Here is an 18,652-nt window from a genome sequence, read left to right on the forward strand (position 1 = left end):
TACTAAAGCCACACCAATTTGATTTAATAGAAATGTCAGCTCTGCAAGCCCAGACCAGCTATTTGAGGACAATGTGTATTCATAGTAGCCCGGCTGTCTTCACTGCAACAAATGAGACAATAGGTAGAATGCTGCCTGCCTTTGATTCCCCCGAGGAAGGGTAACACTCCCCACAGGCACAGGAGCTGTTACCAGGAGATTTCCTTGGAACCATGTTTAAAAGGGGCACTCACATAACAAAGACTGCCTCCTACCAGGGTGCTGCACTACAGAGAGCTTTTGAAGTCAGCAGGTGTGGGCAAAGGGTATAATTGGAACAGCCAAAGAGGGAACAGTGGATCTGAGCAGGGGTTCCTACTTGATTTTCTTTTGGGACTCTTTCCCTTACTTTCCCCTCCGTTTTCTGCAGATCAAAGTCCTCAGGGTATGATGCAATAAGAAAAGGGTCACTCGTTAAAACAACAATTATTGCACTCCTCACAGCAGGCTAGAGTGATTTGCTCAAATTCCCTTTATGGTGGCTCAACAAACTGTAATCAGTTTACTTACAAATGCTGGTGGGTGAACAAATTACATGTGCATTTAAATGGATGTCAGTGAAAGACTGACTCAAATTCAAGACCAGGAAATCACTCCTTTGCAATTCTCTTCATATCTCAATTAGAGATATATGTTACATTTAACATCCAGAAATCTCTGATATAACAATACACGTTTTATTGTGTTGCTCTTGTGCATCTGGCAAGACTTCACATATTGGGCCACCATTTCTGAAAGGTCTGGAAGAAGGCATCAGAATGTTGGAATAATAGAGGGCATTTAACAAGAGATCAGGTCATAAGATTTCAATGCTTATGCATGAAGGTCGGCTAGAGCTATATAAATGTAGATTTTAATTGATAGACCACACACAGCTAAGGCACTGTACTGGTTGTATACAAAGAAAAAAATAGGAATGGCACTGAATCAAATTACAAATCTCAATGTGTTTCTCCAATTGGTGCACTGCCATTTCACTGGGCTCTTTCTTCCATTACTGAAAGGTCTTCATTATACTCATTACAGAAAATTGCAGCATCAATAAAAGTTAACACCTCAAAGCAGAAGTGGTACACTAGGACCTCCACGCTTTGATAAATAAAGTGGGACAGCAGATTCTGAACGAAACAACCATACAGATAATTCTTTATAAAACCAAATGATTTGAACTAGGGGAAAAAGGCTAGAAGCATTTAAACTGTAGAACCTAAGCCAGTGCATAATCAATCCAATATTGTCTGGAAAATAGATGACGGAGACATGAAGAAGGCACAATTGCCATAATAATCATCTTTGAAAAAAGATGTATTTTTGTATACAAAATAATTAAATCAATTAGTCAGAAAAATTTACCTGGAACAAATTGATCGACTCCAAACTTCAAATACGACAACACATTGAATTAGAATCAAACCCAACTCTATTTGTTATTAAAAATAAGTCAAGCCTCAAAGATGCAGAAGAGGACAGAATTCCTTCAGAAATATACATCACATTTACTGCCAAGATAGATCCTTTTTTTCCAAAAAGCAATATTATAGAACATGTAGATGATGGTCATCCGAGCTTTAACAGATCACCTAATGTTTGCATATGTGATCAAATTGAGAAAATGCATGTGCCCCTAGTATTTCTCCTTTTATAATATGAAATTGAACACACCGGTTACTCCTCGATCAATATTATATAAAGCTTTTAAAAGTAGGGATTTACACAGTTTTTTCTTTCAGCATGATAGGGAATCGTGCAAAAAGGGTTTGCTTTAAATGTAACCAGGAACCTTGCTGGTGTGAGACCAAAAGTAGAATTGCAAAGGTAGCAATTCTTATTGATTTCACAGCAGTAAGAATTGCGATTGTTGCTAAAAGCACGTCTTGCAATGGTGCATCTTGAACATGATAAAGATGGTCTAAGGGCACATTGCCACACAACCATATATGTATTTACATTTCTAAATATCAGTGTCCAGGCTGGAATGAAAGCCCAACAACCCACTGTTCTAGACTTGCTTGCAATAATGTAGGTTGGCTTTCAGAACAAACTTGTATCCGAGTCAATCCTGGCTTCTTTGTCACAAGGTCTTAACATTATTTGAAATCCCTACTGTCATAGTAAGAATCCGGTGTAGCAAATTAAATATTTAGGGCCTCATTTCGCGGTAGGCGGTGGACCAAGATGCTAATAGCACCTTGGTCCATGCCGGTAAAATACCGGCACCACCTTGGAGGAAAGGGGAATGACCGCCCTATTCCAAGGTTGGTGGGGCGGTAATTTGCCCTTCCCCATTCCCATTTTTGCCACATAAGGCATAATGGGAATGGGGAAGGTGCTAATTACGGTACCGCAAATTACGGTACCGTAATTAGCACCCTGGTCCCTTTGCGAGTTGGTTTTTAACGCCTGCTAAAAAGCAGGCGTTAAAGTACCAACCCGCAAAGGGACCTCGTAGTAAGGCGGTAAGGGTTAACGGTCACTGGTACCATTACCGGTGACCGTTAACCCTTACCGCCTTCCGTGTAATGAGGCCCTTAGTGTTTTCCCAAATGCTGAATAGATCATCAAATATTGGGCCAAATAGAACGCTGAAAAAATGTTTATTTAATAAATCAGGTTGCAAATTCGATAAAATCTTTCAATAAAGTGAACCAATTTCTTTTTATGTCCATTAGCATATCATCTTTCTTTAAAACATATCAGCCAGAAAGTAATACACTCACTATAAAAAAAAAAGAGTTAGATGTACCAGAGGACTTTAATTCCCGGAGCCACCTCTACCCAAATTGGCAAGCTGGGTTACATGTGATTTTAACGAATCACAAAAAATGAATACATTTTTAACGAACCCAAAACATCTATAAAAAGATAAGACTTTTTTTCTTTGTTTTTGGCGGTGGTTCCCCCCTGAAACCACCCTGTTTTTTTATTCACACCTTTCCCCCAACCCAAAACTACTATTCCTATTCCCAACTACATATATATAGTTTTAAAAAATGTGTTATATTTTTTATGTGTTTTGGGTTAGTTCAAAATTCAAATCGTTATTTTTCATTTGTTAAAATGACTGCATACCAACAAGCTGTGCAAACATAAGGTCCTAGGTCGAAATATCCAAAATGGTTACTGTGATTTGGATTTGCCATTGCAAATCACTGTGGCCAATTTGCAACCTCTGGTGTCAGTTGGACTACAGGGGAGGCACATTGTGGGTGTTTTCATGTTCCTTCCAACCCTCAAGGAAATGTACCCATAGTTTCTAATAACTCATTCCGTCGCAAAGAATTAAAGCGTGATTATCTGGCCAGCAGGACAATCAATAATAATTCATAATGTGGAAGCAGTCCACGATGGACCACTTATATTTTCTGCAGAACTGCCTCTGGAATATCAGGGTACAGCCATTGACCCCTTGAAACGGATGCCTGCACTGCACACATCAGCTTCAGGATGCAGACATTTTCTTTTGCATGCATAGGGGCCTCTTTCTCTTTCAATGTAGAGAGGGCATGTTGCAAGCCACATTGGGATTGCATATGAAGCGATGGGGGAATGTTGTCTGTTGTCGGTAACTATGCCTTGCAATGGTGCCTCATGAGTATACATGAGGTGCACGTCATTGTACTGGCCCTAAATGTGATGTGTAAGTCCTGCTCAAGACAAAGGACTGACCTGATCATGGTGATGCAACTAGGCCACTATTTCTATCTAGGCAGATTTTCTTCCCACTGTCCCAAGACAGACATACCACTACCAGCTCTCATTCATTTTTCCTTGAGGTGCGCTGACCTATAGTAAAGATAAATATGGGATATTTGCAAATAGTCAGGTCTGATAAGGTTGGGCTGTTCCATCACCTGTCACTCATCCTGACATTTGACTGTCTTTGCCATAGCCATGCAAGCTTTGAAACAACACATTGCTTTTGTGACCAACATTCTTTCTTTACCTCTCACTATTCACCCCTCTACTACAGCACACCACCAGGTACAGGGTTTCTAGCGTTTCAGGTCACACACACACTGTTCCCTTGTTTCTCAATCCTTAAATGGAATTGGTTCTAGGCTGACAATGTATGGTTTATCATGACTGTAAGTGTTGCAGAATTCTGCAACTAAAACAGTTTTTGACTTACCTGATCCAAGTCACATATCAGAATTTGCAGGATGCGAATAAGCCTATCATAGCGCCCGATCCTTAGAGGTATGCTTAAAAGAGACAATCCCCAAAGTTCATAAGGGATCTTATGCTCCATCATCATGTTCCCTGAGGTGTCCCAACATAGAGCTAAGACTCTATCTGCCAACTGCTTCCAGGTCACGGGATGATGCTGCCATTTCTCTCACAATGGGACTATGTCCAATGCCCTTGTCAACATTTACTGCTTAAATGAACCTCTATTTTCTCACAGCTATCACACATCGCTGTTCTTTTTTCAGTGCATCTCTGTAGTACATTTTCACTAGGCCCTGTTTGCGAAAGACCATGTGAAGTATTTTGAGGTTTTGGCCACCGGGCCAGAGCATATTTCCCATAAGCAAACATCATGCTGTTGTAACCATAAAAAAACAAATATGTTCAGAAATACCAATTTGTCCTTTCAGTAAAAAAAATTGAATTGGTACATTTGATCCCTGCTGATTATCCTGGTATCCATCTAGTACAGGGATCGGCAACCCTTGGTTTCCAGGTGTTTTGGACTACAAGCCCCATCATCCCTAGGCAGCATACCTATTGGTGAGGGATTATCGGAGTGACAGTCCAAAACATCTGCGGAGCTGCAGGCTCCAGATCCCTGATCAAAATCATTGCACGTGCTAATCTCAGGTTTTGTTTTAGCTTGTAAATGCCTCCAAATGATAAGTGAAGTCGGTGTATGCCCAATGCAGGGACGCCATCACAGTTAAAGCAGTGCCAGCGGGACTGCCACATTACAATGAGCTCCGATTGCATCTGCATTAATAGCCATACCATATGTGCACTCATTGAATGTCGTAGTAGTGCATGTCCCTTAAAGCTGCAGCAGATATATTCAGTGCACAGTGATCGGAAGGAAGCCTGTTTGGTTCATTTGCATGACCAGGCCTGCTGACGGCAGAGAAATTCACCAGCACTTATGACGTCATCTGCGTCATCTCCATCTGGCAAGGTCTCGAATGATGATACACAACACCATATCAAAAAAGTCTAAGATTCCTCTAATCAGGTCCATGCAGGTGTTGCAAGAGGCATGGTGCCTGCTGCACACTGAGCCGCTTTCCTTATAGGTACCTTGCATTGAGAACTTCGGCTGAAACCAGCTTCTGCAGTGGTAAGTTTAGTACCAATACACAGTGGCGTCATCAAGAATCAAATTTAGGGACTACACAGAGGGGACCAAAGACAAATGTAAAGGGGCCACATTCAAAAGTAGGGGGGCCGCCTCTGAAAGGAAAAGTGTGACATCACAAGCACTCCTGCAGAGAAGCTTTTGTGCGCACCAACTACCAAACCCCACTGCACCTCCCCTCCCTTCAGAATGTAGGCACAAAACCATTAAGTCAATAATGACCCATCATTCACAGTTGTGTGTGCTGCATTCTGATTGGAGGGGCTGGTCTTGATGGCAGAGGGAACTTAACAGCTCTTTATTGTTAATTTCGGCCCTGTGAGAGTGCCATGCGGGCGGACACAGCACTGCAGACAGTGCAGAGTGAGTAGCTCAGCTGACGTAGGGGCGGCCCAAGGGGTGGCCCAGGATTTCAGAGGAGGGGCTCAGGCCCCCCACTGCCCCCGCCAGTGACACCACTGCCAATACAATCACCTTCTTGCAAGCTACTGAACCCGCTCCTTAGAAGAATTCCTGAACATTGAAGGCATTTTACAGGGTGAAGCCACACCTCTGAAATAAGCCACTCCACAGTGGCTGGCTTGCTTGCGGGCGAACAGAAGTTGAATGGAAGCTGCTGGCTCCAGCATCAGGACCCCACCTTGGCTCTCTGCAGATAATGAACTGCAGAGCTGCAAGGCTTGGCGCTGCAGACAGATATTGCATTCTTCGTATGCAGCAGGTTATTATTAATAATGCATGTACAGCCCCCCACCTTGGAGAACTGCGGCAATAGCAATTGATGCAAATCCCTCCAAGGCAATACCGGAAGTATGAGCAGTTATTTTATGCTGTGTTCTTTTAAAGTGGTTTAACTGAATAAAATGCTACATAGTCCCAGGCCCCTTGAGATAGCAAACCGGTCCTGCTTTCTAAACCGGGGATGGAATTTAATGATTCTCTCTTGGAGCAGAAGGCGAAACAAACAAAAAAAGCCTTATTAGCTATAATTATCGGATTTTTGCTGCTGTTCACATGGACTCAGCATTTTGACACTCGGTTGTTTTCCCAAATGCAAAGGTTTCTTGGCGCGGGCACGCTGGGGTCTCTCAAGCATGCCACATTCAGAATGGCTTTAATAATAGGCAGCGAGCACGCTCACACCAACTCCCACAGCACGAGGTGTGGGGGAGAGTGGGGGGGAAGCAGCTGCAGCGCTCGCAAGTGGCAGTTAAGCTGCCTCTCAGGTCTCGCAACAAGGCCCGATTCAATTCCAGAGACACGTTCCCAAATCAAAGCACAAGCCAGTGCTTTGGGTCTCTCATTTTTTGCTGTTTATTGTTGTGCGTGGTTTCTTTCGTAGCAAGTCATTCGACACAACATCTACATCTAAAACCGGCTGGTCACTCCTGTGACATCACTGCAGTGCACAACCACAATTCTGACACGACTTCCTGATTGTGCCCCCTCAATAGTAGCAGCACTTCTCTTTAAAAGGGGGGTGTGTGACTGGGCCAGCAGTAACAAGCGCTCAACCACACATGGACAACGCATTGGTTCTTATGGGCTGCAGCAGGAAAAACACCACTATACACAATGCAATGTGATGTAACCGGGTCTTCTATAGTTCACCTGTTGCCCTTCTGGCATCACCATGGAACTCTGTACTGCCCAAAGCAGGGGGGAGTTAGGGGGACCAGAGAGAAATGCAAGGTGCCAATCCGGATGTGTATATGTGTGCAGTTCCGCAGTACCCATTGTCTTCTGGCTAGTGAGATCCTAGCTCAGTTGGTTTGGGACACGTGGGGTTGTGTTTCCATGTGGTCCATGTGTGTTATCCACTTTTGCCTACTAACAATATCTACCCTTTGAGCATCATAGGTAGAGGTGGGGACGTAACATAGTGGGACACAAGGATGGAAGCAGAGCAGTGACTGTGGTCTCGTCCGTTCAAAGCTCCCTTCTCCTCAGCTCTCAAAGTCCTACCCCCACGATTGGCCCGCAGCCCTCTGGATGCCTCCCTTATGTACAGTGCTCTGTTGCTTTCCAGCTAGGGTGGTGCTTTATGAATCCCATACATTCAAAAGGCACTCTATGATCTATGAGCAAAAGAGTTGTTGTTGTGGAAGCTTCCATGAGTTTGCACAACTCTAGCATCAACAATGTCTTGTTTTCCATCTCTGGGTTCCGAGGGCCATTATAGACAGCTTGAATTTCATTCTAAATGTCTCTTGATGTCATTCATAAACCCTAAGCAAAAAACATCCCTGTTGCTGATATTTAGCCATTGACAATTTCATATATGGTGACCATCGAGAACATGCATCAATAAACAGTAAAGTCGCCAGCGCCCCTCTGCCCGGCTCAATAGACAAATTGAGCTATGTCTTAGGATGTCTCTGTTTAATATGCAGGAATCCAGGAAATAATAATATGACCACATTTCCATCACAATTATTAATCCTATGACACAGCTGGGGATTATACAACTACTTTACAGTTTTGAAATGCCGCAGCAGTAACAAGATGCTACAGACGATATCTGATGGGTGCCTTCAGCAGTGTTGTGATGACCATAAGTGAACTGAGAGAAACAAGTGCCTGAAATCCCTTTCCCCCCTGGGATGTTCTCGCAATCGATTTCCACCCTCAGAATAAGGCCACCTTGCTGGAGGGTCTTGTGAGTCTTTGGTAGAAAACAGTGGAAAGCAATGACACTACTGAACTGGGCCCTGATTCCGAAGCACTCACATGTGACGTGTGTTTCTCTTTAGAAGAAACCGGTCAGATTGTCTATGTCTCCGAATGACCAGACCTTTAAGGAAGCATATATGTCTAAAACCAAGGGAAGAGCATCATTGGAGAAAATAAATATTTTATACGATTAACACAGTGAGAAAACATGTACTTCCTCGGGACCCTCTTTTGGAATTAGCACTCATGACAATATGTGACATATATTAAAGAATCATATTTGGGTAGAAGTTGACACATTTTCCAGCCTCTCTCTCAAGTATATTACAGATTGAATTTATAATTTGGGATGGTATGGACAAATACAATCTATCGATGTTGCCTAATCCGGACCAGTAGCATCTGTGGTTACAAGAAAAACAGGACGTGAATGTATTTGATGAAAACAATTTTTCAAAGAGTCTGAGTACTTACCATGTTGACCTCGGAAATCTGGTCTATACTGGATATATGGATGCTCATTCCCACTGTCACCGGTGCACCTGGAATAAAAGGTGGAAGGGTGAGTAGAACAGCGGGACTCTTGGCATTCGAAAGTTTGGGAGTTAAAAAGACACAAAGGGTGTAGAAGATGTTTAAATGAATAGAGAACCACAATACGACACACATTCGCCCGGTTGGGAATATTTCATGTGAAAACATTTCCTGAAATGAAATCATTAGACTAATGACTAAAGATACTGTACCAACATATTTACTCACAAGTTCATAAATATGTACTCTGCACCCAAAGTTTTCTGTGTCCTATCAAGGGGACTTCCTGACGGCAACAAAAATCCCCAAAAGGGCAAACCCGCTCTCTGAATGTGCAACCCAAGTCCCATTCCCCTTGTTCCCATCCACACCACTGGCCAAAAATGTCTTAACTGTACATTTCAGTGACCAATGAGCCTTAGCCTGGATTACAAAATCTCGCACGGATGACATATTGTATGGAGAATGAACCCATCGCCATGACAATGAGATTCATTTTATGAAAAGGAGATGCTGCTCACAAAAGTCTGTAGCACATGTTTCTGCCAGGAAAGCAGCGCATACACAAAGCGGACAGAATAGGGAAATCCCTTACCGTAACTGCAAACAGGTGTCATAGCAAATACTGTGATACAAAACGGACTTGCACCACTATGCTCAACGAACATCTCGCTGGTCGCTGATCGCTCCACCCAATCCGAATTCTCTCCCTCACGATTCCGCCCTTCCATGCGGCCTCTACACTTCCTAGCCCCTGTGCTACGCCTGCATGCTACTTGTAACCTCTTGGTGCTTCCCCTTTGTACAGCGCTCTGTTGCTTCCCAGACTGCTGCATGCCTTCTAAATCCCATGCCTGCTATATGCATTCACACTCTTTGGAATAAGTCATGAATGTGAACTAATATTAATTGTCAAGATTACACATCTACCAAACTTTGACCTCTAGCCATAGCTCTCAACCTTTTTCGATGCAAAGGCGGGTGAAATCACCCGATTTTGTGTTTGGCGGGTGAGAGGCCCATTGAAATGAATGGGCGTGCACGAGGCTTGGCGGGTGACTCACCTGTTTACAAGGCGGGTGACACCCGCCAAAAGCGGGTGAGTTGAGAGCTATGCCTCTAGCACAGAATCTGTCATTATAACGATGTTTCCAAATATCTGAACACATCACATTCCTTTAACGAAGTTCACCTCACAGCGTATCAGCTTGATTCATTGTTAGTAGGAATTGCGCCATCTAGTCAGTGGTCATCTACAACAGAACCATCTCATGTAAAAACATGAACTAATTTGTGTGCCATCCTGGCGGATTGTGGAGACTGTCTCACTCTTTTCTACACTTTAAAGTGTGTGAAACAGAGAGGACGGGTGAAGGACAATGGTATCCAGTATTGACATATACTGCTGGAGCAATGATGACGTTACCAACGAACATTAAACCAATTTGTTTGCCCTGGCACATCATTGCAATTCATCGGGTGTGGAGCCAGATGATATGATGTTCATATTGGAGTGAATATCTGGCAAGCCAAGTAGTTCTATGTCTAGATCAGAGGCGAGCATTATGCTTTAATTTCTTTAATCTACTCCTCACACAAGATTTAAATGTTTATACATTTTTCTTTACTTTTTTGTTTTCAAAACATCAACATCACAACAACAAAAAACAAACCAAACTACATATCCCTGCAACACTTGGGCCCTTTGTAGTCCTCTAGTCCATTTCCTTTCCTTGCACCACACCTGTCACTTCCTGTCTGAGGTCGCTTCCTCTTTCTTTTCTGCTTTTCACAGAGATAAGCACCAAATTACATTTGCTCCATAATATGGGGCCCATTTATGTATTACACCACCTTTGGGTGGCGAGCACAGTACTGCCGAGCGCTTTATAGTGCCTGTTATATATTTATATGGTTCAGGGCCTGTTTTACAGTTCATGTTTGCTACACATTCATGTTGACATAGTCTTAGAGGCGTGCCAAAGCGTTACGTTTTTCCTTTCGCAGCTTCGGGCGCAGAACAGCATTGCGAGTACAGAGCGCAGCCGGACCGTGAGAATCAAACTCACTTCTGGGCCCCCGCTGCACTCTGTAATATCTTTTCTCCATTTACCGCTATGACCGACAGAAGCTGTTCACCAGCAAAGCTCTGCTCGATCTTGTGTGAAGGAGAGCTGCGCCTGCGTGAGGTTTCAACACGCTCGCGCAGGCGCGGTAGAGGTTTTTTGTGCTGCACAAAGCACATATTCGGCAGCGCGGCAGAGAGAGTACAACGACTTTCTTTCCTCCGAGGCATAACGCAGCTGCAATAAGCAGAGATGTGCAGCGGAAGACGTTTCGAACACATGGGATGCTCACTCGTTATTCCCAACTGTGAAATTGCAGACTGAGAACTCAGTTATCCCCCACATAGTGCTATTAGAACTGTGCCCTACCAGGAGGCACTCATAGTGAGCAGCCATCTTCAATTTTAAATCAAGAGTGGCCCATATTATTAGATCCCCTCCCCCCCTAAAACAGAGGATGTGCCTCACAGCCTGCCCTGTTCAGGCATACAGGCGCCTTACCTGTCAGTAATATCATAATGGAATCAGATGAAAGGAGTGTGGGGAGCCAGGACCAGGTGATGATGGAGGATGACACTGACCTAATTCTCAGTTTCAAGAGAGTGTTGAGAGATTCCCTGGTCGATGCAGTGGCGCTGGGTGTGTGCCCACTACAGGACAGGCTAGAAGCACTGGAGTGATTGATTGGGGAGGGCCTTAAAAGCAGTCTTGATATGGACGACAGCACATCCTCTAATCAACCTTGTAAAGAGGTTGATGAGAAGGGAAGAGAACTGACCTGCAAGAGGAAGGCGTCTATGACTACCCCCGGTCCAGAAAAGGATGGAAAAAGAAAGCCTTCTGAGGCTGTCGGAGTGTTTGAAAAGCTTTCATTAAACATTTGACTGTGCCAAGCCTCCTAACCCCTTCCCCAGGGGTGCAAAGTACAGGGGACAATGAGGACTCTTCATAGACATGTCAGACTCAAGATCATCTCTGAGATCAAAAAGTGGGAAGCAAAAAGCAAAAGTGAAGCACCTAGAAGTGCCCAAAGAGGAGCTGATGGATATATTTGATCCTGAGTCTATTGTGCATCCCAAAACCAATGACTGGCTGCCTTCTCCATGAGTAGCCTCTTACATGACACAGAGGCGTCACAAGCCAATTGAGAAGGAGGTGAGATTGCATATGCGATCAGAATACCCCAGGCCAGACCTGCCAGAGTAGGTGGCATAAATGCCAGAACTCGATCCCAAGATGGTTTATTTTTGTGTCTAAGGCCTCCAGGGACCTTAGAAAAGGCATGAACCGAGTCTGGAATGTGTGCCGTAAAATATTCTGGGTTTAGCAGCACCGATCGTGAAGATCACGGACCTGGGCGGAAAGGGCCAGGGACACTGGCGAGCTGGTGGACCCAGACACACTGGCAAATTGGGCGCAAAGAGCAGTGTGTCTTCTGGGGAATGCAAAGTGTTCCCTTTTGACTGAGAGAAGGAGGAGCCTCCTATTGAAGATTTACTCAAAACAGGGGGACCTAGCCTCCTATGAGGTGGGAGAGTCTGCACAGAGCCTCTTGTTCGGCGAAGCTTTCTCCAAAGAGATAGGGAGGTTTGTAGTCACCTACACTACCTTAGAAAAGACACAAACCTCCATCAAGAAGATTTTCTCTGCCAGGGTTTTTGCAGGGTGTAAAGGACCGGAGGGGGGTGTCTGTACTTCTGTTCTCTATATGGTAGAGGAGAGGCACAGAGGACCCCAGCCAAGATTCTCTATAAGGTAGCAATGGACAAGCAATCAAGGCCTAGCTTCTCAGGAGGTGATGCAGGCTGGTTCTTAAGTACAGTGTAGTCCCCAAGTCCCCACAAAGGAAAGTGCACACACTGTATTACTGAAAACACAGTCTTTATATAATTAACATTCAAAGGTATGTACACTATCACAATAACGCACTTTGTACTCAGAAATCAACAATGGCAAATATATACAGTTCTAAAGTGGTACCACCAATATTATCAAATCTCATTAAAGTGCATCAACTATACTGTTAGAATGTCACTCAGATCAATAACAAGGAAACCAGAAATAGAGATAGTAAGGAAAGCAAGATGGTTGACACAATTGGCAGACTACTGGCCCAGCTACCTAGACACAGTTCTGTGTGGAGATCCCCCCACCTGGGCAACCTGTAAAATAAATATATAGCACAAGCCAGTCCATATATTGCTCAATAGTCTTATTTCCTCCTATAATGTTTCTACCCCCCCAATGTACCTGGTGGAGTAGAGTTCTTCGAAGAAACGTCGACGGATCCTTCTTGAGTGACTCCTTTTAAAGCAGGAGCCACGGATCGTTGAGAGGCGTCGAAGAAGGTGAACTTGGCATCAACGACGTCGATGAGAAGTTCGAGGGTGCTGAGACCACAGCGTCGATCCAGGCGGTGCTCGTCGGCGACGTCCTGCGAGGATGAGGTGTGCGGGGCACCTCAGCGTTTGATAGTTTTGGACCGCAAACAGTTTCCAAAGAACTGTGGCCCAGCAAGGGCATCGAGTCGTAGAAGTCTTTGTGGCCTTCAGGTGGCGGGAAACCCACCGGCGGATTCTCCTCAGCGCGTCAGCAGCCTTGACTTTCTCCAGCAGGACAAAGCGGTCGACATTGTGGACAAAGGAGTCCTTCGATTCAAATGTTCTTTGGCAATAGAGCAGCCGGCTCTGGGCGTCGGTGGCATGGCCTCAAGTGGTCCCCGCGTCTGGGCAACACAACTTCGACGGCCCTCCAGCGGTTACACAAACCTGCGAACCCTGGTCGACGGCAATGGATTTCGACAGCCGCGAAGTCCGGGTGCTTCACTTCGTTCTCCTCGGCGCTCCCATCTCGGGTCGGCAGCATTTCGAGGGTCTGACTTCCAGGGAGCTTTGGCGAAGGTTAGCGGTGCTCGATGGTCCCTCAGAGCACGGGAATAGGGCGCCTTACCAGGTCTTCTCTCGGATCAGTCTTCGACGAATTCGGCAGCTTTCAGATTGGGTCAAAGCAAATGCAACAGCAAGTCTTCTTCTTCCAGCTGGGTGTCGAGGATCAGCAGTTCCAGTTACTCTTCAAGTGTAGACACAGCTTCTGAACAATTCCAGTGGTGAGAGGTCCCCAGATATACTATCCTGTCTCTCATCCACACTGCTGGGTCACACTCACCAGCCAATCATTCAGAAGGGCATTCATGCAGTCAGTCAGCCAATCAGGCACACAGTGCATTCAGGCCATCCTCCTCCCTCTTAGACACTCACAACAAGGAATGTGGATTGGGACAAGTACCCAGCCATTCAACACTAAACACTGCATTCAGGCCAGTTTCGGGCAGGGCTGTCTCAGTCTTTGTCTCTCATACCAGAAACCAGACAGCCACAACAAGAAGTGTATATTGGTCACAGACTCCATTCACCCAGGTCCCACCCACAGGGTGTACCCACAACATACAGTCACTGGGAAGGCTCCAGACAGTCTGGACTGGACTTTACAACAACACCATATATGGAACTTCCACCCAACAGCCAGTCAGGGGGAAGGACAGAGTCAGGGCTTCCCAGGACTTTGGGAAAACAAGGTAACAGGCAATAGAAAGCAAGAGGCCACAGGGGCCATATTGTTTTCTATCAGGAATCAACCGATTCCAATGGCAGGGCCGGGGTATCCCAAAATGGAGGATACCCAGGGCACCTGTCAAATTCAGTATGGAGCTGCCACCAGCCCATACCCTGCTCTGCAGGCCATCCACAGGTGCCCAAAAACATACACTAGGGGCACAGGGTTGTACCCCCACCCATGGGTGCCATAAGGGTATCCCATGGGCTGTACACCAAACCAAAGACAGGAAGAGCTGCACTGCCAGGAGTCCCACATGGACTCCTGGGCAGAAAACAATACAGAACACAAATGAAAAAGTACTACCGGACAAGGACAGGGAGGCCCTGTCCCTCCAATGCATTTTGAGCATCACACAGGGACCGGCTGCAGTAGAGGTCGTGCGTGCAGTCATTTCCATCCCCAGAAGAGAACTCATAACCCCGGATCACACTACTGGGACTCATAGCAGCAATTCTCCTTCTTTCATGCACGTGGTCACAGCAGCCATAGGCGTAGAGGTAGAGGAAGGAGGAGGCTGGTAGAGGCTTTCCAGCAAAGCCTGGCTGCTCCAAGCCGTAGCGGGGCTCATGCTGGAATTCACTGCAGAACCACTACAGAGGATTAGGCCCAGGTGATTAGTACAGGGGCGAGAGGAGTGTGCGCTCCTAGAGTGGGAGATGATTCAATTAGCCAGCAAAACTGCAATATAGCACAGCGACAGTGCGGCAACAGCCATTATCAGCAGCAGTTCAGCTACACAGAAGGGAGAAAGTGAGGCCCGTCATCAACCTCTAGGAACTCAATCGGTGGCCGGTTTACAGTCACTTCAAAATGGAGGGAGTACATCTCCTCACGAATATTCTCTGGTCAGGAGATTAGCCAGTGAAGTTAGACTTGAAGGATGCTTGCCTGACGGTCCCCATAGCCAAGAAGTACTGCAGATACCTACGTTTCCTATTTGATGAGCAGATATAGCAGTTTGGGTGCCTACCTTTCGGTCTTGGCTCAACGCCCTGGGCTTTCACAAAGATCATGAGGCCAGTGGCTCCAGCCATGTGAGAAAGAGGTATTCGAATGATGATTTATCTCGATGATATCCTCATGCTAGCAAGCAACAAGCATGCGGTCTCAACACAATGGGCAGCACAGCTCCTGATGTCTCTAGGTTTCCTGATAAATCAGGAAAAATCTGAGCTCGTCCCCAGGCAATGCATGGAGTTTCTGGGATTCAAAGTAGGCTCCACAAGAGGGACCCTGGAGCTTTCAGCTCCCAAGAATAGAGCGATAAAGAAGGAGTTGGCGAAACCCATGATTTCATTACAAGCTCTTGTGAGAATTTTCGGGCTGTTAGCAAACTCTATTCAAGTGATATCCCCAGGCCCATTACATTAAAGGGCACTGCAGAGGTTGAAGATCCGGCATCTGCAGGAGGGCATGGGATATCATCAGCTAATACGGGTGTATCCAGACGGGAGATCAGAGTTAGAATGGTGGCTCCAGAACATGGAGGCCTGGAACGGTTGAGCAATTTTCGGGGATACCCCAGATTTGATAATAGAGTCTGACGCAAGCAGAGCAGGCTGGGGCGACAGGAGCAGCCAACAGGAGACAGGAGGGAAAAGGAGCTGGACATCCACATCAATTGTCTATAATTGTTGTCAGGCTCCTTCGCAGTGAAGGTGTTCGTGAAAGACAAAGCAGAGTGTTGCATCCTTCTTCGGATGTACAACATTTCAGCAGTAGGCTACATCAATCAACTGGGAGGTAGCAGGTCGAGGATGCTAGTGGAGGTGACGAAGGCCTTCTGGCACTACTGCCTCAACCCGAAGGTTTCAGTGATGGCAAAATACATGCCGAGGGATCCAGAATGTAGTAGTGGATTGGAACTCCTGTTACTGGCATGATTCCAATGACTGGGTGCTACACAGAGACGACTTTGCATGGATAGCAGCAGTGTGGGGTCCCCTGGACACTGATCTGTTTACATCCAGATTGAACAGTCAGTTAGCCAAGTTCTTCATCTGGAGGCTGAACCCGGAAGCGCAATGGGCAGACACGTTCTGCCGAAGTGGTAGGGGGTGCAGTGCACTACACCTTGTCGTCCCTTCATGTTGCTAACCAGAGCGTTGGCAAAGATTTGCTGGGAGAAGGGGGAAGTCATGGTAGTAGCACCAAACTGGAAGTCAGAAGCGTGGTTTCCATTTCTGATGGAACATTCCTCGGATTTCCTGTGAATGATCTCTCACAGGCGGGATCTCCTAGTAGACCCCTCTGGGAGCTTGAATCCTCTGACGAGGACAGGGCAACTGCATCTACGTGCACGCAGGGTGTCAGGGGTACATGGAGTCTTTCAGGCATTTCGGAGCAAGCTTCCAACTTTATCAAGCAATCTTGCACACCATCTACCGTCAAGAGCTATGATGCAGCCTGGAGAAGATGACGCCTATGGTGCAGCCATCAAATTATTCATCCTGTTTCAGCCCCTGTAGTCCAGTTGCTGAATTTCATGGCGTCTGTCACAAAAGGGAGCAGAGCATACCTGACTGTAGGAGTTTACAGGTCCGCCATTTCAGCAGGGCATGAGCCAGTGGACGGAGCTCCCATGGGGGAACATCCAGCGGTGGCTCAACTGCTGCATGGTGTGAAGTTTTGTGCTCCCCCTTTGCCAACATATGTACAGCTGTGGGACGTCATGGTGGTCTTATGGCTCTTTATGGGTTGTCCACGAAATAGAGACCTATCGGACATCAGTTGTCGGGAAAACTAGCTGTTACTGTGTCTTGTTTCCTGCAGGAGAGTGGCAGATGTCAAAGCTCTCGAGGTATACAGGGTGTCTTTTTTTCCCGGACATTGCATGTGCAGGTTTCCTATACATTACCATTGCGATTATGCTATGCGAATACGCTAAAAACCCAACTTGGTTTTACTATGCATTGCGTTATGATGACATCCCTAATTGTTATGTAGGCAAAATAATTGTATGCAGGACCATTTGCTAATATTCTAACAGCATGTTTAAGGCATCAGTTCCAAAAAGCACACCATGGAGGCACTCCATGACAACACTGTCTATGAGACATAGATACAACTTTATTCATCTTCATTAAGAAAAGGAATCAACATGGCAAAAGGGAAATGCTAGCCATGCGGGTAGAATAAAAACGGAGGCAGGAAGAGAGATAGGGACATCTGATTTGTTTTGGCCACACACTGGCTTGGTGAAAGGTAATCTAGTACCCTCACCCATCAACATGTCTATGCTTCACACCACGTAACGGTCGAATGACCTCCTCCAATGGGGCTGCCATCTTAGAATGGAGTAGGAATCCATCAAAAGGAGTGTTCTCCAGTGCCTAATAATAGCTTAATACTTTTAAACACTCAGCAGTTATTGTTCACTCTGGCTGCACTCTAAGGATGAAACATCAATCATGACATAATGTACATAAATATGTTTCATTAATACAACAAGCTAAAGCTTTCTATGTATGGGCTGACAATATGTGGTGGTCATGACCTTCAGAAATAAGGCTGCCATCTCAGAATGGAGTTAAAATCCATGCCAGGCAATGTTCCTCAAAACAACAAAATGTATTAATGTCTTCAATATATATATATAAACTAAAGCTAAAACATCATATCTAATTGTGACATTATGTGGATTCCAGTTATATATTATTGTTATAGTCGCCCATCCTACATTGCATCAATGGAAGCATAACTTTGGCACTCATTGGTATGTACTATCAGATAGTCCTACATCTCTATTTCATCGGAAACTCCTTAAATAAAAAGACTACAAAAAATCACAATGGAAACCAAACTTTAGTTGTAAAAATCGTTCTGTCCTAAAAAGGTATAAACTTCAAAAACACCATTATATCAACTTCAAAAGTGGCTGCATAGAGATTTGTAAGACAGGGGCCCTATCTTTAAGAACAGATGTGATCCCTCCATGATGTTGTGTCCTTGGGGTTTTAGTGTTCGAAATCTTATAATTGTTTTGACCTCCATCTGATGTTATACTTGTTCTCAACTAGCACCTCCACTTTTGCGATCCACACTCTGTGCCCCAAAGAAACAAAGTGCCTCTTTGCCCCTGGTGGTGGACCTGATAATGTACCGATAGGCAATATTGTTCACTACAATACCGCAGAGCTCGAAGATGCTCCTTAACATGCATCTTCATGAGTCTGATAGAGCTACTTATGTATCATTTGTTTTCACAGACAGGTCAGAATATGTGATATGATATGATATTGCATTTATAACGCGCCTATACACAAGTGTTTGAAGATACCACAAAAGTATTATCGCAGTTAATAAACAGTTTTGTATGAAAGCTGTTTTTTTGGTATTATAATATAGATAGTTTCTTACACTATTCAGGCCAAATCTGCATGAAACGTGTCTGCCACAGGTG

General features: G+C 45.2%; 1 protein-coding gene across 2 annotated transcripts in view; it reads right to left on the reverse strand.

Annotated features, from left to right (window-relative positions):
* Positions 1-18,652, reverse strand: part of LOC138481138 (gamma-aminobutyric acid receptor subunit beta-4) — an 839,960-nt gene that overhangs the window by 664,689 nt on the left and 156,619 nt on the right. For both annotated transcript variants that reach the window (XM_069613063.1, XM_069613062.1), the window contains exon 3: positions 8,510-8,577. In XM_069613063.1, coding sequence (XP_069469164.1) covers positions 8,510-8,577 — 68 coding nt within the window. The remainder of the gene's footprint in view (positions 1-8,509; positions 8,578-18,652) is intronic.

This window comes from Ambystoma mexicanum, chromosome 5p (genome assembly GCF_040938575.1).
Source record: "Ambystoma mexicanum isolate Mex_15411 chromosome 5p, UKY_AmexF1_1, whole genome shotgun sequence".
Lineage (NCBI taxonomy): Eukaryota > Metazoa > Chordata > Amphibia > Caudata > Ambystomatidae > Ambystoma > Ambystoma mexicanum.